The sequence below is a fragment of the Sander lucioperca genome, chromosome 15 (assembly GCF_008315115.2).
Source record: "Sander lucioperca isolate FBNREF2018 chromosome 15, SLUC_FBN_1.2, whole genome shotgun sequence".
In the NCBI taxonomy this organism is placed as follows: Eukaryota; Metazoa; Chordata; class Actinopteri; order Perciformes; family Percidae; genus Sander; species Sander lucioperca.
Window position 1 is genome coordinate 648,665 of NC_050187.1, and position 21,431 is coordinate 670,095.

The following is a 21,431-nucleotide window of genomic DNA, read 5'->3' on the forward strand; positions in this document are numbered from 1 at the left end:
TTAGTTTTTGATACTTGATTGTTACGAAAATTAGTATTTTACAGCCTTTTTTCCTTCTGTCTGTTCCAAAGGTTAGAACTGAACTGGGGAAAAAGGCTGCTCCCTCTACATGGAACAAGTTACAGAAAACCATGAAACTTAACGAGCTGCTCTCATTGGTTGCTTTTAAGAGGATGTTGATTGACTTGGAGGCAGCCACACATGGCTGTAGATGTTTTGCCTGATGTGTTTAGGATTGTGGTTGACTTGCTATTTCAGTTGTTTTATGTTTTTAGTGTTTTTGTGTATTTTGTGTTTGTATTTACGTGTGGTTGTACTGCTGCCTGTCTTGGCCAGGACACTCTTGAAAAAGACATTTTTAATCTCAGTGAGTCTCTTCCCACTTAAATAAATGTAAATAAATAAACACTGCTTTAATAAAGTAATATTCCATGGAAACATCCTGATGATATCTTGATAGCCCTGCTGTGTACGGGGATAGTTACAGACGTCATACTATAATTTAAAACGTCTGTGACATTGTGTTTGAGAACACGTATTACAGAATATGCGTCATTGTTAACCAGCCTAATAAGTACCCATGTAAACACCTGAGCAGCTACTGGCCATGCACCCCACCCCTCAGCCCTCTCCACCCCCATCACCACCGGGGCTGCTAATTGGATGTGGCAGGGAATTGCTGCGCACTTGCCTCGCAGCGACTTGTACCCTATAACCATACACAAATCGATCTGACATGTGGTATTAGATTAAATTACCAAGCAGCGCAGTGACAGGGAAAAGGATTTGCTCAACCCCCCGCCTCTCTGTCTCACACACACCCTCCCAGACCTGCTGGAAAGCAGAGGGATGTTCAGCCAAGCAACAGGAGATGCTGCTCTATCCAAGCTATCCGTCAAGTTGGGCTTTAAAACCAGCCTGCAGCTAGCCACCTCCCTGTAAATCGCTTTCAGTATACACATAGCCCTCTGATGACTTCTCCCATGGAGGCTAGTTTAACCCATTTCACTCAAATTTATGCACAAGTTTACAAGTATAGCTGAAGTGATATAGACAACAGTAGTAATGTAAATTACAGTTGGTGGGAAGATGACCTCCTGTAAGCTAGATTTCATTCACTTGTCATTTGTAATTTGTGTCAGAGCTGTTGTTTTTTTATCAGGGATGCAGCAGACAAGGTGAGGTGATGTTTATGTGAGAATGTAGTAAACCATAGCTCCTTTCAGGCATGCACTTCACTCTGTCAGCAATACTACAACCCATATCTGAAAGTGGTTTTGGAAAGTATTTCTAGAGCGTTTTGCTAGCACTGTCTGTGCAGTTGTTGCAAAGCTCCCCCCATTTTCTTTTTAGCTGCTATTGTCTTTTTAAAATCAGAAATGGAAACTGACTATAGCAGTGTCTCAAATCACCCCCTTTTTCACTCATTCACCATTCCTTGTAAAATGAACACTCAGTAGTTGTAGTTGTAGGCCTGCCCCCTGAAAGTCGAATTTTCAAATCATCAGTCGCTGACCCCTCAGTCGACTGAGATTCTTCAAGTCAAGCATTTTTTTTTTGTCAGAGTGAAAGTAAGCTCCTCAGAGTGAGCTACTCATGTTCACGATGCTCTCCAGGGTAAAATCATTCCAATACATCAAGTCGTCCTGTCCACTCCATGAAGTCAGTGACGGGTCCAGGCAGCTGCAGAACCGGACCCAGGCTGGGTCTGAGTGGGACGGACCAAGGCTGGGTTTGAGTGGGACGGACCAAAGCTGGGTCTGAGTGGGACGGACCCAGGCTGGAAAAAAAGGAACAAATAGTTCAGTATTTGTATTAATCAGCCAAATCCGATTCAAGTAACAAAATTGAGTCGGGTACATCCCTAGATTTCTGAAATGGCTTGTGAATATGAAGAAAAAAAGTGCAGTCACCAGTCTTTCAGTATTTTCTGTAGGTTTTAGATGTAATTAGTGGAAACAAGGCTAATGATCTGATTTTACAGCAGATCTGTATTTAAGCTCCATACACCTAAACTGAAAAATAAAGTAAAGAATAAACAAATCTTAAGTAAGAATGTCGTTATGAAGACCAAATGCATGCATTTTGTTAGAGCACCTTCTTTATAAAAACTGATTTTAGATTTCTAGAGAAGAACAGGAATATATTTTAAAGTCTATAGGCTTGCACAATTTCTGGATGGTGTCTCTTTCCAACTTGGTACATACTATTATTCAAACACACCAGCTATTTAAATTTGAAATTAATCAAGATTTACAAGGACAAAGTTAAACATTTTTGAGGACGTACAGAATTCTGTTTCTCGCAGAGAATCTGTTTCATCAAGTAGATTTTTGCGTGTGGTACCCCATTTGTGAGGAAGCCCATGATATGTCAAAGGGTAACAGCTATAATAATATGTCTTTTATCATAATTCAGGGATCAAAGGAAGACTTGTTTTGGTCTTGGAGGTAAAAGAGAGAACTTTAAAGCAGTGATAGCTGCCATTAGAACATATTAACCTTTCATTTGTCCTCCGTGGCAGTGCAGATAAAAGAGAGAATGGATTTGCTGAAATAGCAAGTGAATTGCTCCATTTACATCTGGCCGGTCGGGGGTTGCTATGTTCTTTGTTTGTCTTTTCTGCTCCGAGACGAGGAACCAGAGCTGCTGGTTGTCGTTAACAAGGTTAGTCCAGTTACTGCTGCTCCGCTCTGAGGGAAAGCTCCTCAACACAACAACCGCAGTTTTCTCTCAGGAAAGGGAAGAAAGGAGTCATAGCTCACTTTTTATTAGTGTGTTTCTACACCAAACAAAATCATAACTGTAAACAAGAGTTGCAGAGGGGTTATTATTTAATTAACCACAGCTCAAAAAACTTTCAGAAATGTGTGCAAGAATATACTCTACCCCCTAAAGTAAACATACAAATTATTTCAAGACCATGATTATGTGGTATGGTGTACAAACATTACATTATGATATGACAAAACAATGGCAGCTGGCAGCAATGAGATTACTTAAACGGAGGCAAAATATTCTTCATGAAGTCTTCCAATTTAGATATAAGGCAGTGGTGTCCTGAAACAGCTGACAAAGTTGTCAACAGTAACGTAAGTGAATACAGCATGTAGTTCCATTTTTAGCAACAGTTTGCTTTATTTGCAATAGTTTCTCAAAAGCATCATGTGTCTTACAATTACATTCCAGGATATAATGTTAGTGTCCTTTTTTTCTCACAGAAAGAGTCTTTGGATCAGAATAACATCTGTTTTACTACTAAGCTTTACAGATAAGTCTTACCCTCTTTCTTCTCGATCGACTCCGAGCTGAACTCTTCACAGCTTCCGCCTGCGATGCCAGATCTGGTTGTTTCTACCTGAAGCTCATGCTTACTGTCTCGTAATGTCTTACAGGCAGATGGAAAACGATTAAATGAGAGTGGTATGAATAAAAAAAAGTAAGTCACAATAAAATTAAACAAGGAATGAGAAAACAGTAAAAGTTACTTACACACAATGGCGTCATTGTCAACATCATGTAAATCTGGACTTGCAGACATAGCTCCGAGCAAATAGGTCACGGTCTCGTTATGAGGCGAGGTTAGTCTGTGAAAACAAAATGTACGGTTAAGATAGGTCTATTAATGTATCTATTTCCTTATACAGCAGAATGAAAGCATAGTCTTTAAATCTTACCCTTGCTCCAGTTCGTAGCGCCTACAATTTGTCTCTGAGTTGTGAAGACAGTGTACTGCTTCCTGTAAATTACAAGACTAAAAAAAAGCAAAAACACTTTTATAAAGCAACTTAACACTGGTTCTGCTCACTTGTTCTTTTACAAGGCTACTAGGCTACTTTTAGCTTGGGCTACTTTAAAAAATAAAAAAGCTTTGCGTTTAGGCTACTTTTAGCTTAGCTAGCAGTCACCGAACATATTCTTACCGCAATCTTGGGATTGTGCACCCGTCTTCTCTTCTTCCACACAGTTTTTTGACTCCAAAGCAGCCAACCTATCCTCTATGGACAGCAACCTGGAGTTTAGTACGGTGAACTGCTCTTTCACATCGGCAGCAAGCAGAGTATCCTGATTTGCATTTGTATAGCTCACAGCAAATTTTCATTTACATGTTAAAGCCTCCCCTAGAATTAGGGGGAGGGGGGGTCATGGGGGGACAACTGTCAAGCAAGACCCACGTCAATTTCCGACAATTCACGGCAGTTTTCGGTGTTGCCTGCAAATTGCCGTGTGCAGTCATAAACCTGAACTTCCACCACAATCTACAGTGCCGCTTACTGACGAAAATCTCACTTTTCATGCAGTGTCACATCACATTTCCATCCATGTTTTCTGTTTTCATGCGATTGATAATTTTCCAGTTTAAGCTCTTGATGATACAGAATGTGAAGATTTCACTTTTGTATGAATTGGTCTTTTAATCTCTGCTCAATAGTAAGTTTCAACTTGCTGATGTCACATTTTGTGTTAGTGAGAAATTAGTCTATATCCACGATGTTCCACTTCCAGGATTTCTCTGGTGTCGCAGGAAATTCGGCCAGATGCATGTCTTTTCTCCGATGTCCGTCCCCTTCCTCTTCCTTTGTGTTGGCGTTCTAACCTCTGGTGGATTTGTGAGGACTATGGTTAACTGCTCCTCAGATCTCTGCAGGGTAAATCCAGACAGCTAGCTAGACTATCTGTCCAAACTGAGTTTTCTGTTGCACGACTAAAACTACTTTTGAACGTACACATGTTCCACCAAAACAAGTTCCTTCCTGAGGCTTTTCAGCAGAGGCACCGTGCGGAGCTTAGGGCTGCCCAAGACGATTGTGATTGGATTAAAGAAATGCCAATAAACCAGAGCACGTTTTTCTCCCATCCAGGAATCCTGTGTGGACTAGCCAGACCTTCCTCTGCAGCGCTGTGGAGGAAGGTCTGGCTATGCAAGACTAGCGAGAAATTAAAAAAACTGCAGTCATCTAGTATTAAGTTAGTTAGTATTAAGCTGCAAAATCTGCAGTGGCACACTCCATGAATAAACATGTTAAGCAAATAGTAATAATTATCTAACAGAGTTTAATTTCTTCAGAGTATTGTTAAGAACACAACAGATAACGGAGTGCTTTACTTTTTCTTAAATATTATATGATACACCATGTTTAGGTTCGTTACTCAAGTCAATTCTATTGATTTAACCACAAAATTGCCTCTAAGGGCTTTAAAATCTAGGTGATTTATTTTGAAATGAATCGTTATATTTACATATGTGAAGAAGTATTTTTAGGCTGTAAGAGGTCATGTTCTGTTCTCCAGTTCATGTACGATTCCCCGGCCACAGTTTCTACCATTATACATAGTGTTTTACAATCTGTTACATGCCTTTGAGTTCATTTTCTAATTTAAGCAATTTCTTAAACAGGCTTTGTTGTCTCATGCGATCTGGTAAATGAACTGATATTTTAACTGATAGCAGTGATAGCCAAAACATTAATATAAAACCCAGGTTGTTGTTTAAAGAAAAGTAGTCCTATCACTTGAGTTTTGTGTGCACTGACATATAATTAGGTACACATGAGTGTCTGTGACTGTGCATATATTGCTGGTGTGTACAAGGGAGATTGCCACTATTTGCACTTCAGAAGAATAGACTCGTATGCTCACCTTTTGTAAATCTATTGTAGGCACAATGGCCACATTGCAGCCATTGGTGCAGCTGTATACACACAGCTCCAGTGCTGCTCCAGTTAAGGATATTCAGCGTCTACATTCACCACCTTTCAGCAGTTCTTACTAGGGCTGTGTATTGGCAAGAATCTGTGTATCACGATACATGGGTCATGATTCAATATATTTCAATGCTGTCGTAAGGCGATATATTGGGATTTTTTTAAGTATAATTTTAGAAAAACTAATATTTAAAAAAACACATGGTGTGCATAAAAGTCAAAGAAGTTTACTTGAGGTAAACAATTTAGTACACAGAAAATCAAACTACCAGTTTGGGATTGTGGTTCACAGGTTCTTAGTGAGCTAATGTTTATATGCTAAAGTAGGCCAAAGTTCAGCCATAGCTACGTTGTTAGCTTCTAGCAAAAAGTCAGGCACTGTTAGGCACTGCTAGGCAAGGACACTAGTGGTACATTTCAGCATAGCCATCTAGCGGTAGGGGGTTTAAACACAACATAAACGTGAACCATTGTCCTACATCTTTTTGCATGTAAACAAAAAAAAAAAGTAAAAAATAAATGGATATTGTGTTTTTGAAAATCGATACAGTAGTGCAAAATAAAATATCACGATACTCAAATGTATCGATTTTTTTCTTACACCCCTAGTTCTTACTCAAAGGGCAAAATATAGCTGCCCTGAATGTCTGTTTGTGAATCTTAAAGGGATACTTCACTGATTAGCATTAAGCTTTGTATCAGTAGAAACCCAGTAGTATTTTCTAATGACCGTGCTTCCCTCCCTCATGTCCCCCAGAGACGAGAGATCTCTGTATTGTGGGTCTGGAAAAAAGCCTCTGATGACACAAAAATCGTCATTTAGCGTCATCAGAGGCATTTTTGCCCAGAGGCAATGGACTACAGCCAGCTAGTTCCGCATGTTTTCAACCTGCCCATAGGGGGTGGGACTTTACCTGAAGCGAGTCGAGTGTCTGCCATCTTGGAGCTAAGCTACAGCTCTCTCTTTTCAGCATCAAACTTTTACAACAATTATGTGTATTCAAACTACCACACGTGTACCACCGGGGATACATTGGTACAGATCGGAGAATATGCAGGACACTTTATTACAGACGGAATACTCGACACACTACGCAAGCTTCATCTGCTACGGAGACCAGCACCTCAGCCTTTGGTCTCGCTCTATGCCGCTAGCCGGGGAAGGGGACAGCGGTGAAACGCGGGATGAGGGCAGGAGTTCGAGCTAGGTGAAAAGCTAACGCTAGCCGGCCATCTGTCTCATCCATCCCAATTTAATACATATTCATCTTTCCAGCCGTGAAATATCCCTTTAAGTAGCCCAGCAAAAGCTGGCCCACTCAACACTGGCATCAGGATCTGAAGTTCCTACCTGCCATGTACCAAATGCCAGTGAAATATTTAATGGATAAATAAGTAGAGATGTTCCGATACTATTTCTTCTTTCCCAAATCCAATTTTGATACCTGAACTTGCATATCGGCCGATACCGAGTACTAGGGCTGAACGATTTTTGAAAATAATATAATTGCGATTCTTTTCAAAAATATTGCGATTGCGATTCAATATGCGATTATTTTTTAAGCTCTTTGTCTTCTGTATTATTCAACAAAGACAAGCAATAAATCATTGTATAGTATGAACAACACAAGATTAGATAGATTAAACAAACTGTTCTTTCCTGGAGGCCAGGCCTGGATGTGATGATGAAATTAGGTGATGCATGAATTTATATGAATGACATCTTTTATTTAACTACTTCAGTCCCAGTAGTATACTGAGCACTGACCGCCTGGTGGAAACATTCATATGAAAGTCAGAAACTAATCACACAAACTAAAGTGCAGATTGCAGAAATATAAAAACAAATATGTGGCTTTACCACACTTAGTAGTATTTACATTTAATTATCATTTACTGTAACATATGTAAACATGTGGATTGCACTTTTTAAACACTGTCTTTGAACTCTACTAGACAGTTAAATAAGTAAAAATATAGTATATACAGTATATACAATGGTGTATATTTTACAGCGCACACAGAGGAGCTGCCTCCAGCCCCTCCCTCCCCTCATGAAGTTGCGTGCCGCGTGCCTGACAGCGTCAACATTGCACTCAGAGACAGAGAGGCTATTGTTACGTTAGCAGTAGCATGCTGCTGCTGGTCTTGCCGTGGGATTAACTGTACTTATAAAACCGTTGAAACAACGCAGTCACGCTGCTGTGAAAGCTCCCTGAACGTCATTTATCAGAGTCTGGTTGTTACCCCTCCCCGTGGCAGTCTCCTCCACACCACATCTTTATAACGGAGCTAGCTAACTGGAGCTAACCGCTAATCAGAGCTAATGGTTGCTAACCGAGCCTTCAGTTCTGCGTGCCTCTATCCATTAACTGCATGTATGGACTCGAGCCTGAATAAAACCCTTCATTTTATTAAAATGGCTGTAAAAGATTTAAACTACAACTCAGAGTTGTTTGAATGACAGAAATCTGCTCAAGGTACAGTGTAGCGTTAGCATGCTAAGTTGATGCTTTCTCTGCGGGTGCAGACTGATTTGCTCTTGCGAGTCACGTGACCAAATTGCAGCCTTTGTGATTAGGAAATCGCGTCTTTACATATCGCGATATTATCGCAAATGCAATTAATTGTTCAGCCCTAGTCTGAACTCCACTGCAGACTGGATTCTCTCCTCACAGAGTGACGGCTGATTCATTATGAATGAGTCCAGCGCGGGTTGAATGCACATCAGCAGGTCATCGGCGTTACACGGTGTTAGTGTATACTATGTAATGTCTGTATCGACTTGTACCGGTCGCGCAGCCACTATGATCCGTGCATTATTGTAGACACATGCAGCCTCTTTTCTAGAAGTCCTTGCGTGTCTGTGCAGCGGTCTGCTGCGTGTGTGTATGAGGCCATCTCCACCGCATCCATCTGTGAGGTTGACAGCTTTGTGTCTGCCTGGCTCAGAGCGCCGTCTAGCAAAAAGCCACAAAGCTTAAAACGCTCTCAAAAGTTAGCTTTGGCTGCTTCTCGCTTGCCATGATTACTCTGCTACCAGCCTCTGTCACGTCCCGTGTGGAGCTTGTGAGCGTGCAGCTGAGAAGGCAGTGTCGCTGTCAAATCTGTCCCTGGGAAAAGTAACGTTGCGCCGAATTGAAAAAGGAACTACGTTTCGAGTTGTTTGAATGACAGAAATCTGCTCAAGGTACGGCGTAGCGTTAGCGTGCTAAGTTGATGCTTTCTCTTCGGGTGCAGACTGATTTGCTCTTGCGAGTCACGTGACCAAATCGCAGCCTTTGTGATTAGGAAATCGCGTCTTTACATATCGCGATATTATCGCAAATGCAATTAATTGTTCAGCCCTACCGAATACTGTTCCAATACCAGTGCGTTTAAAATATATACAGTTGTGTTCAGAATAATAGCAATGTGTTTAAAAAAGTGAATAATGCTCAAAATCCTTAGAATAGCTTTTAATTAATTAATATCAATGCATTGGGAATATTGCACATTCAATTCCAAATCAAAACATGATCAAAATTGATCAAGTTTGTGGAATATTAGGCTGTTCAAAAAAATAGCAGTATTTGCATTTTTCTTTACAAACTCAAACATTTACTGTATAAACTGAAAAATGTCTCAAGGGTTAGCTTTACTTTGAATCACGGCACTAATATTTAGTTGCATAACCATTATTTCTGAGAACTGCTTCACATGGAGTCAACCAACTTCTGGCACCTGTGAACAGGTATTCCAGCCCAGGACGATTGAACTACATTACCCACAATTCCTCTGCATTACTGGGTTTTGCCTCAGAAACAGCATTTTTGATGTCACCCCAAGTTTTCTATGGGATTGAGGTCTGGGGATTGGGCTGGCCACTCCATAACATCAGTCTTTGCTCTCTTACTGGTGTGTTTTGGGTCATTGTCTTGTTCAAAGACCCATTTCAAAGGCATTTCCTCTTCAGCATAAGGCAACATGACCTCTTCAAGTATTTTGATGTATTGAAACTGATCCATGATCCCTGGTATGTGATAAATAGGCCCAACACCACAGTATGAGAAACATCCCATAACATGATTTTTGCACCACCATGCTTTACTGTCTTCACAGTGTACTGTGGCTTGAATTCAGTGCATGGGGGTCGTCAGACAAACTGTCTGCGGCCCCTAGACCCAAAAAGAGCTCTCATCAGTCCACAGAATGTTGCTCCATTTCTCCTTTGGCCAGTCAATGTGTCCTTTGACAAATTCCAACCTATCCAGTACATGTCTTTCTTTCAGCAATGGGACTTTGCGAGGGCTTCTAGCTGATAGCTTAGCATCACATAGCCTTCTTCTGATCGTAACAGTACTCACAGTTAACTTTAAGTCTTCTTTGATTTTCCTGGAGCTGATATCATTGGTTGAGTCTTTGCCATTTTGGCTATTCTTCGATCCATTCGAATGGTAGCTGACCGTTTTTTCCCACGTCGTTCAGGCTTTGGATGCCATTTCAAGGCATTTGAAATCATTTTGGCTGAGCAGCCTATCATTTTCTGCACTTCTTTATATGTTTTCCCCTCTCCAATCAACTTTTTAATCAAAGTCCGCTGTTCCTCAGAGCAATGTCTGGAACGACCCATATTGCTGAGTATTTCAGTGTGAAATGCACTATAACCAGCATGCACATCATTAGCTTCCTTCCTTCCTTAAATATGGGCCATAACTGACACCTGTTTCTTCACAGAATCAATCACCTCACTAACTGAACACAACACTGCTATTATTTAGAACATGCCCCTTTCAATTACAGATTCAATTACACAGAATGAGCAGCGTGCATGTCATGGCTGTTGGGTCTGTTGGTGTTCTATGACTCTACAACACTTACTAGTAAATGATTCGCCATGTAGAAATATCACTTCTACCAAAAAAATTGATTTATGAGGTTAGTGATGTTGGACTGCTATTATTTTGAACACAACTGTGTGTGTGTGTGTGTGTATATATATATATATTTTTTTTTTTTTTAACAGCTGTATACTAGTGAGCCTGTATAGATGTGATATGATTGCTATCGTTGTTGTACGGCCTGGCTCACCTCTCATTGAAAATGAATTACTAGACGCGTCTATCGCTCCCCGTCTTAGACCTTAGAGTTACCATACCATAACACCTGAAAGTGGGTGAGCAAACACTCTAGGACTATCCAAACCTTTATATTTTCCAGTTACTGAAGGGATTCTGGTGTTGCTTATCCTAACGTTACAGATGTCTTACAGATTGTCTGCTGTTAACAGCAAATGTTTGTCAATTTAACGTAGAATCAATTGATTATCAAAATGTATTATTGCTTTATTGACCAATTGTTTTGAATCTTTTTACTCTAATTGCCAAGAACAAGGGCGACATGCACCAGAAGGGCTTGCCCTAGGGTTCTTCATTTTATTAAAAAATATAAGAATGTTTTAAGAATATAAAAGTGACATATGTAAAAATCTATCATCTATTTTGTTTTCATGTTTTATATAATAAAAAGCAGGTTAATATCTCCAGTGTGATTTCTGAAACTGCACGATGTCTTTGAAGGCTACTTATTTAGTGTGTGTGTGTGTGTGTGTGTGTGTGTGTGTGTGTGTGAGGTTTACACATTTTACTAATTGTGAAGATTATCTGAGTGAAATATTGACACTTAATTTGTACTGTATTTATCTTCAGAATTGCTGTGTAGCAATGCTTTTTGTGAATTACAACATTTTGTTCAATTTAACATTTGAAGTTGTCATATCAACCATAAAAAGTACATCTGAGATTTAATATTGTGTCTTCTGAATGAAAATCTTACCAATATATAGAGATACTAATAAGTCCATGCAGTGCAATCAAATTTGAGATTATGTAGTGGGGAGAAAGCTTGGGAGTCTAGTACACTCAGCGGCTGCTTTATTGGGAACACCAGCTTGTTAATGCAAATATCTAATCAGCCAATCTTGTGGCAGAAACTCAGTTCACAAAAGCATTCACACAGGGTCAAAAGGATCATAGGGGGTATATTTGTCATTATTTCATGATTTCTCTCTCTTCTTTTGGTTAAGCGTTATTTTTGTTTTCTGCACTGTACTCTGTACTAAAAGAATGAGCTGTACATCATTGTTAATATACATAGGTGTAGAGGATTAGTTTTAGCCAAGCAAAGTGTTTCGGTTTTCTAGTAACTAATGGCGTTTTTCCATTACATGGTACCTGCTCGACTCGCCTCGACTCTACTCGCCACGACTCGACTCGGCACACTGTGCGTCCGTTTTCCGTTGCAGATTTTAGTCCCGCCTCAGTGTGGCTGGTCGTCTTGCCGGCTCGACGCACACACCAGCGCACAAGTATAAACATCAGGTCACTTGAGCTTGTTACAGTTCTGTGGAGGCTCCACGCAGAGCTTTCACCGTAGCCTATGTAATATGTGGCCTGATGTATACATTTGTCAGCTGGTGTGTGCGTCGAGCCAGCATGTGTGTGTGTACGTAGGATACGGTGAAAGCTCTGCCTGGAGCCTCCGCAGAACTGAAAAAAGCGGCGCCGCAGTAAACTGCTGTGACCTAACACAACACACACAGAACGTGGAAGGTGTGTGTTGTTGCCAGAAGACACATTTAGTTTCAGAAGAAGCTGGAGGCAGCAAAAAAAAAAAACACCGCTGGCTAAACTGTTTAAAAATAGCGGGTTTGTTCAGGACACCCCCGTCTGTCGCTTTCATGTCACCTTTTCGGCTCGCCTCAGCTCGCTGGGAACCTCGACTGAGGAGGTACTAAATAAAGTACCTGTTAGCAGGTACCAGGTACTTTTTTTCGTAATGGAAAACCAAAAAAGGCGAGTAGAGTCGAGGCGAGTCGAGCAGGTACCATGTAATGGAAAAGTGCCATAAGCTACCATGAGAATAGATCAGGACCACCCCTTAGCCTTTAGTGAACCTGCCCCCCACCCCCACCCCCTGTGCCAGCTTGTATAGATTATCTGCTTATTCTTGGCCAGCCCTAACTCAATTACTGCCTTCCACCAGAACTGTAACAAATGGCAGCAGGGGAAATTACAGTCATTTGTCTCCGTCTACCCATGCCATGTTGGCCCTCCTCTCTCTCTTTTAAACCATTACACCTGTACCATCTTCATCCTTTTTCATCTCCTCATCCTCCTCCTCCACCTCATTTAAGCTAGCTTTTTCTCTGTACCAGGAAATAGCTACCATGTATGTATCTGGTAAGTTTATAATCTCCACCAATCACAGTTTGAATTGCATGGGTTTGCCTACACCGTTGATTATCAGCAAAGGAGGCCCGAATGTCATTTGATAGACGACCTGTCAGGCTTAAAACAGGTTTACCACCACATCACAACAGGTGTGCTGTGGGATATGTGACTTGGACTGTGTGCAGTGGCTGTTATTAAGGCAACTGTGGGGGGGGGAGTTAATTGCACCTCTCTCTCATCACAGAATTGCCACTTTCAGTTTGAGTCTCTCATCAAAGTGCTGAAGGCAGATGTCAGTGTTGTACTTGAAGCATTTGTCAATTTACGGTCTATTCTCATTTTTCTTATTCTTTCATTTGTATCTGGACTGTAAAGATTTTCAGTACCTGTTAGTTGTTGGTTGTATACCTTCAACATGAAGAAATATACAATTTACAATACGTGTCCATTACATTTCAAAGGCATACTGTAGAAGTTAAATCAAATAATGGTTAAGCTATTACTTTATACTTAAATTTGAACCTTTAAACTGACCTATGTAGTACATTGTTGTTTTTATTCTCATTGAAACCTATGTCTGTATAAAGAAGTGTTGTATGTGCCTGCCTTTCTGAATACTTTTCCTTGTTAATCACTTTTTCAATTTTTGTTCCTTTTTTTCAGTGTTTTCATTTTATTGAGCCAAAGTGTTAGATAAATGGAGAACAACTATTTAACATCCATTCTGGTTGATGTAATGCTTACCCAGATGTGTTAACCTAGGTGTAACAACTCAAACGAGTAAATGATCTGCAATTATTTAAAATACCATAATCGCTAATTAAAATTAAAAAATTTAAAAGCTTTAGCACAACCCTTTTCTAGTTCACCATACTTTAGTCACGTTTTTGACGATTTTATAGATTAAAGATTGAAACCATTACCATGATCTTTTTTTTTTTAAGAATACTTTTTACAAAATGCAATAATTATATAAATGACTGTGATGAAGGACTTAATGACCATACATACTAATCATACAATATTACAACCACCTTTTACAAATCCTTTCTACCAAATAGTCTTTCAAAACACAGTATGCTTAAATCTCTTGAATCTTTTAATATCCAAAATACCCATAGGATTATCCATAAATATAAGAAATGGAAGTAAGAAACGCTAGGAAAAAGGTACAGAATTTGCTGCTTTGTAGTAAAAAAGGGAGATTTACTGAAAACTCTTCTCTGAAGATCATTTAACCTTTAGATCATAGATTATTAATGTTCTTGCACACTACAATCCTACCACTGCATGAAGTAGATAAGTTATAAATGCATGTCTAAATCAATGCTGGTCTTCATCGTAAGTTTTTCTTGTTACATGTATTCATCAGACGGAGGTTATCAAGGGGCCTTGTGGGAGTGTGGGGATGACATTCAGGCACGTCCCTGCCAGCGAGGGGGATGCAGTGCACGTCAGCATTGAGACAGTCACACCCAACTCCCCTGCTGCCTTGGCAGACCTGCAGAGGGGTGATCGTCTCATCGCCATCGGAGGTTTGAGATGTTTGTTAATTATTGATCAGCAGAAAATGTTGAAACTGTCAGTTATTTGCACTACTGATTGAACACTTTTTTTCTGTTCTTTACTTTTGAAAGGTGTCAAAGTGACATCCTCAGTTCAAGTGCCCAAACTGTTGAAGCAGGCTGGAGACAGAGTGGTGGTACTCTATGAGAGACCGGTTCGTCACCAGACTCCCTCCTTTGGAAGCCTTGGAACTCTTCAGGAAGGATTTGGGCAGCTAGAGGAAACTGGTTTTATTTCTCAGCCAGGGGGTTATGAGGAAGACCCAGCCCCCATCACCACCCTTTCTGACATACATGACAGCAAAGACATGGACTCTGAGTTTGAAGAGTTGATTGTGGACTCCAAACATGGCCAGACTAGTGGCCCTAACAGCAGCACCACAAATACCAGTGAGACTAAGGAGGATTCCTTACTTACAGTAAACCAAAGCCCCAAAAGGACTGTGGCCAACTTGGCCTCTAAGCCCCTTGGTACCATATCCCCCATCCTTAACCGCAAGTTAAACCTGGTGGGTCTCCAGTCACCACTAAAGCCCCATCCCAAAGAATCACCAAAGCCCTCACCACATAAGACCAGTAGTGATCAAATGGAGGTTCTGCAACGCCCCACTGTCCCTCCCCCACCTCCACCTTCTCGCCCCCCAGTGCCACCAAGACCTCAGATAAGGTTGACATCAGCCTCGTCAGAAACCAGTCTCTTGGAAGGCATTGATTCTGTTACAACTACCAATGCCACTGTGGTTCTTCCTACCATGACTACCACCATCAGCGCTCCTGAAAAATCTCCAGAAAAAGCTTCTCTCCCTGGAGCCAACGAGGACAAGGCCAGCACTGAGAAGATAGGTGTCAAACAGGCTGAGGCGAAGCAGTCTACCAGGCCAGCAGAGTCCAGTGATGACCTGCCAGTCCCTTCCACTGTGACCAGCAGCAGCAAAGCCGATCAAGCAAAGGAAAAGGCTTCAGAGAGCTCCTGCAGCACACGGGACAGTCTAGAGGACCACTCTCTCTGGGAATCCCCAGAAACCATGTTTCGTAACCAGACAGCACGTTGGCCAAAGGCCTCGGTTGTGTTTGAGGTGGAGAGCAACCATAAGTACCTTAATGTGGCCCTGTGGTGCAAAGATCCATTTAAGCTGGGCAGTTTGTTGTGCCTGGGCCATGTCAGCCTCCAGCTGGAGCATGTAGCCCTGGAATGCATGGCCACATCTTCAGCAGAGTACCAGAGCACCTTTAGGTTAGGGCCTCCAGAGCCCAGGGCTAATGTCAACCGCACTGCTCTACGCAGCCTTGGCACCCACAAGGGCTTTAATGAGAAGCTGTGTTATGGAGATGTTACTCTAAACTTCTGTTACTTAGCTGAGGGTGAGTTAGAGTATCCAGGAGGACTGGCAGAAAAAGAGCGAGAGGGGAGTCTCCATGATGAGGATCTAAGGGAGAGGGAGCATATCCCCACTGCACAGCGTGATGACTTGGCCTACAGTGCCATGCAGTTGGTGGAGGTCCGTCACAACTTCCAGGACACCCAGTTCCAAAACCCCACGTGGTGTGAATACTGCAAGAAGAAGGTTTGGACCAAGGCAGCCTCTCAGTGTATGATCTGCGCCTACGTTTGCCACAAAAAGTGCCAGGACAAGTGCCTCGCTGAAAATCCCTTCTGTGTGGCAGCGACTGAACGTCGCGGAGCTGACCCTGAGGCCAAATCGACCATTAACCGGGCCACCACTGGCCTAACACGCCATATCATCAACACCAGCTCCCGCCTGCTTAACCTCCGCCAGGTGCCCAAAACTCGGTTGGTTGAGCAGGTGGCTGACGTGGTGCCTGGAGCGGTGGAGCCCTCACCCAAGCATACCCCCAACACTTCAGACAATGAGAGCAGTGATACTGAGACCTACACCAGTGGCGCCAGCCCCTCAAAGCAGCCCATCGGCAGTAGTGGCAGCAGTAAACTTGTACGTAAGGAAGGTGGTTTGGATGACAGTGTGTTCATTGCTGTGAAGGAGATAGGCCGCGACCTGTACCGGGGGCTGCCCACAGATGAGCGCTCCCAGAAGCTTGAGTTGATGCTGGACAAGCTGCAGCAGGAAATTGACCAGGAGTTGGAGCATAATAACGCTCTTCTGTTGGAGGAGAGGGAAGCCACAGATGTCCGGCGCAAGGCCCTAATTAGTACTGCCCTGGCCAAGTCTGGGGAGAGACTCCAGGCCCTCACCCTGCTAATGATCCACTACCGGGCAGGCATTGAGGACCTGGAGTCAGTGGAGAGCACCTCTCCTTCAGAGCAGCAAGGCTTTAAAGGCAAAGGAGAAGGCCTGGAGGAAGAGGCCCTGATGGGGACAGAGGTCTATGACAGTGACATATGTAGCCCTGTGGAGGTGCAACTGCTGGATGACATTACAGAGGAGCAGATCTGTGTGGAGGCGCTCCACTAAATAAGACTAGAAAGGAGAAAGAAGAGGAACATGTGCTTTGGGCTCATGACTCCCACAAAATTATGTCCAGTTTGTTTTTGAGAATGGGGGAATTTCAGCAGTCCATTTAAAATACCGGGTATGTTGGGGTCCAGTGTTTGATTCACACGTTGTTTTAATTTTTACGTGAAAAAGAAAGGATGGGTGAAGGAATTTCCTCCCTAAGGATTCATGTTATTGATGTTTTAATTTGCACAATGTGATGCTGTTTCAATGCTCTTGGTTTTTAAAGGGAAGCTTGAGAGCTTCAATATCATCTGCCCTCAGTAGTGCTGCATGTGTATCCTCCAGTTATGTTTTTCTGTGGCTTCAAAATGTCATTGTAAGCATTTAATTCAGTTTGCTTTCTTGTCTGTAACTGCTTTAACATAAGGACTTAAGAAAATGTGCACATTTCTGTGGTCTACTCGTCTAATTCATCTTAACTTTGGGGAAGGAAAATAATTATTCAGTATTTGTTTGCTGTGAGTAACGAGCCCATATGAGGGTGAAATATTTGAGTCAATAAGGGTGAGAATACTACCAGGGCAAAGCAAGTGGTCATACGCATCTTTTGTTTTGAGCACTTTTTTACTGTAATATAATTGGATTTTAGAAATGACTCCCTGCTCACAGCACTCTTTTGGGATTTCAGCAGTTGCACACTTATTAGTGGAATCTTAGATATAGTTTGCCCCTTCCTTTTGGTTTATTAGTTTGTATTGGTTAGGTCAAACATGTTTTATCATATAACCCAAAGTTTTCTATTCCCTGAGAGCATGTTACGAGGTAGTTGTGCTGGGTAAAAATTAATACATTTTGTGTGTGTGTGTGTGTGTGTGTGTGTGTGTGTGAGAGAGAGAGATTTCCATGCTTCAAGAAGTTATGATGTGATTTAGTGCAGGCCATTTGCCTTTATGAGTTGTTTCCATGCCCAAATGAATGTACGTCCAGCCCCTTCTGTGTTGTGTGTATATACAGCTGTTTGGCACTGCCTTCCCCCATTTCCTCGCTAAACATCAACCATTAATATAGCCTGTTGCATTGATTCTATCATAACCAGCTACAGATCCAAAATGCTATGCTGTTCATCTATCTGTTAGACCCTCAGAGAGCCACTGGAGAAAATTGTCTGTGAGGAGGGAATATCTTTCTATCTTTAATTCTCAAGAGATTATCTCTCTTACGTATCTTATGAAAAATCTACCCGAAAACACTGAACATTTTCTAAATCTATATTGGTAGTGATGTCCTTTTCTTTGTTGATTCTGATTGTTATTTAGCCAATTGGTGCCACATCACATATTTCCAGCACAAATACAAAGTATAAATATACAAATACAAACAAGAGTTTGTTCGTGTGTACTCAGTGAGATTGATGGCTTTCTAAAACTATCAACAGCAGTCAGCAGCTTTTGGTGTCAGTGTGTCAGAATTGTGACGTTCAGCATGCAGGCAGGGAGAACTCCATTAAAAGAGATGCACAAGTATAGACCAACGTTCAAGTAAAAGTAAGTACTTTAAAAAAAGTAGATTATGAAACATGACCCAGGAGGTCCAGTTGGAGTAATAGGTCAATGAGTTGGAAGGCTTATCAGACCCTAGAATGCAACACAGCGGGGAATACTACAAGGAAGGATTTCAAAAACCAGGACAGTTATTTCAATAGCAATCATTTTATCTTTGGTCCTGACGATCACAAGGTCAAAAGTAGAAATATGCTCTTCGTGTTACAGAGTAATCCATCAGGAATTTGCACTTGCGAATATTTTACTGCCAGATGACGCTGCATTGAGGCAAAAATTGAGCCAGTTTAAATTTTCCGCAGAACGACCCTGCATCAGCACCCCCGCTACGTCTCAAAAGTAGCTTCATTAAAAAATGATGTGGGAGTTGCATTTTCACGCTGTGCTGATGGCAGTCTGAATGCAGCTGAACACCTTTTATATAACTTCTCTGTGGGTTGTTGAACAGCATTTCAGGAAAAGTAGGGTTCAGGCCTCAGTATGCTACAAACAAAGTCCTAACGGCATCTCCTGTCCCACAGCGCCATATGAGTCTGTCCATCCATTTTTGTAACTGTTCCCGACAATCCGACAGCCCCACTTTACACAGTTACGCAGTGTTTTTGCTTTTTACTCATTTTAGCTAGCTAGCTAGTACTTGGAGATTAGTGTTGGGCATCGTTTTGAATTTTAAAATCCGATTTATGCTTCCGATTCCGATTTTTATCCATTCTTCAATTTGATTCTCTGACGGCTGGAGTTGAAACAGGTCACATGCTTACTTAACAGATCATTTTGTGTTTTATTTCACTTCAAGGGTGATTTATAGTTTTACCAGGCTTTTCAATGTTTGAAATATTAAATATTTATTTTTGCAGTATCATGTTGTTTCCTCACGCCCACAGATAGTGTCCCATGGCCTGGTACCAGTACCGGGGGTTAGGAACCACAGCATTAATGCTAGGATTACAGTTTTCATGAGACATCTTTAGATATTCCTGCATAAAGTACAAGCTGATGGAAGATTCAACACGTACAAAAATAAAAAGACATCACCCAAAATGCATTGAGCACCAGTTGAGTGCGACTCCTTAAATGTAACACAACTCCACAGGACTAGCCCAAGCTAATGGTCCGAGGAAGCAAAGGCCCATTTCCTGTTCATCTCTGTGTAAGAGATATATTGCTCCTGTAGATAATGGCTTGCTGGCTGCTATACTTGTCAATCTCTCTCAGTCTCTGTATATCCAGATTTTTTGTGCAATATTTTTGTAGGAAATGAAGCTGATAATCAGGAATGAATCCCCATGTCTGTGATTTCTTTTCTTTTTTCTTGAAAAACATGTAGTCTGTGTTCCCATCCACCTGGTAGTGTAACCTGAGGGTTCTTGGTGACCAATGAGAACTTGCGAGGAGTTGGCCTGAGAAGCGCTGCTGCTGCTGCTGCTGCTGCTGCTGCTGTTAACAACTCCTAATCTCAGCCCTAGACTTACAATATGTCTGCCCACCGTGGCTTTCAGCAGGCCGGGATGCTGTTTGTTTGTCTTTGTGTATGTGAGGGGTGTTGTACACAGTTTTCAAAAGGCTCATGTGATGAAGCTTTATTGTACATAACCTAAATAAACAAGCTCAAATAAATTCCTGTCACTCTGCTTTGTGGTTTATTCAGCTCACACAGAAGAACTTTAAAGGCACAATCTGTGATCCAGATGGAAATGAGAATCACCCCAGCAGCAAAAATCCCAACACAAGACTTGAACCTTCTATTACTTCTATTTCTCTTTCAACACAGGCACTAACAATAGACAACCACTAACTTAAAGGTTACAGGGGACAAAAACACAAGGAAGGCAAACCAATAGTTTCAATTGAAATGAACTTAAAATTGTGTATGGTATGTGATCACAATGTTTGTGGACCAGTTACTCAGTCGACTATGGATTTAGCCCTGTAACCTCCATGTAAACTTACAACTTAATGCTACACACACTAATGTGCACAAACATCTTGCTCCAAAACAAATCTGTCTGCATTTAGACGTTTGTCTGATTTTGGATTTTTTGGTCTGATTGTATATATTTGGGGCAAAGTGGTTGTGCATTGCAGAAATGTGCTCACCACTGACTAATAACTAACGCCATCTGCTAAGGAAAGCTGTGAGCTGTAGTTGAAAGCTCTCGAAAAATCTGGTAAATGGAACTAGAGTTGAGTTGTCTTCCTTTAAAATACTTTTTTCTTTGAGGATCAACATAGTACACATTTAAAGAACGACGCTATAGTTTTCTTAGTCAAAAAATGAAGTTACCCGGTGTTCAAACTGAAAACAGCACTTTGTAACAGAAGCATAAGGGCTGACAGTAAGAAAAGATAGCATATCGCCAGCTTTCACTTGAATGCAATTAGGCTAGTGTGAAATTAGGCCTTTGTGAACTGCTAATTTTACAGTGACATTAGCAAGTAATGACTCAGTATGTTAGAGGACCCATCACCCCACCCTCTGATCGCTGACGTTAAATGATGTCATGTCCCATTTCCCTACTCTGAACTGCAGCCCATTTCTCTGATACTCCACAATTGCCCCCCTCCCCCCCCCCACCCCACACACACACACACACACACACTCCTAGCTCAAGAAATTGTAGAAAATGTCTAGCGTTTTACTTTATATATTTGAGTACATTGCATCAGAATACATCATATTTCCCTTCGGAGGTGTCCCTCCCCATAATGCTCTGCGATACTGTGATGCCATTTGTTTTGGTGGCGCTCCCTGTTCCTGTTGCTGTAAGATCCACAGTTGGGGTTCTTAGTGGAGAGGGAAAGACGGGAAGGTATTGTGTGAGCATCTGCAAAGTAATTGAAGCCCAGTGTTGAGAAGAACAGGCTGATTACAGTGTGTATGCTCCTACATTTCCTCGTCATGGCAACTCATTCTGCTGTCAACTGCCAGCCAGCGTAAGCAATCAACATCAGCATTTCTGTTAGCAAACACATT

The 21,431-nt window shown here is 41.6% G+C and overlaps 1 protein-coding gene across 1 annotated transcript in view; it reads left to right on the forward strand.

Moving 5' to 3' along the window:
• The window catches only part of pdzd8 (PDZ domain containing 8), a 62,686-nt gene extending 42,603 nt beyond the window's left edge, over nt 1–20,083 (forward strand). Inside the window, exons 4-5 of the mRNA XM_031299970.2 lie at nt 14,289–14,451; nt 14,554–20,083. Coding sequence (XP_031155830.1) covers nt 14,289–14,451; nt 14,554–16,913 — 2,523 coding nt within the window. The 3' untranslated portion in view covers nt 16,914–20,083. The remainder of the gene's footprint in view (nt 1–14,288; nt 14,452–14,553) is intronic.
• The last annotated feature ends 1,348 nt before the right edge of the window (nt 20,084–21,431 follow it).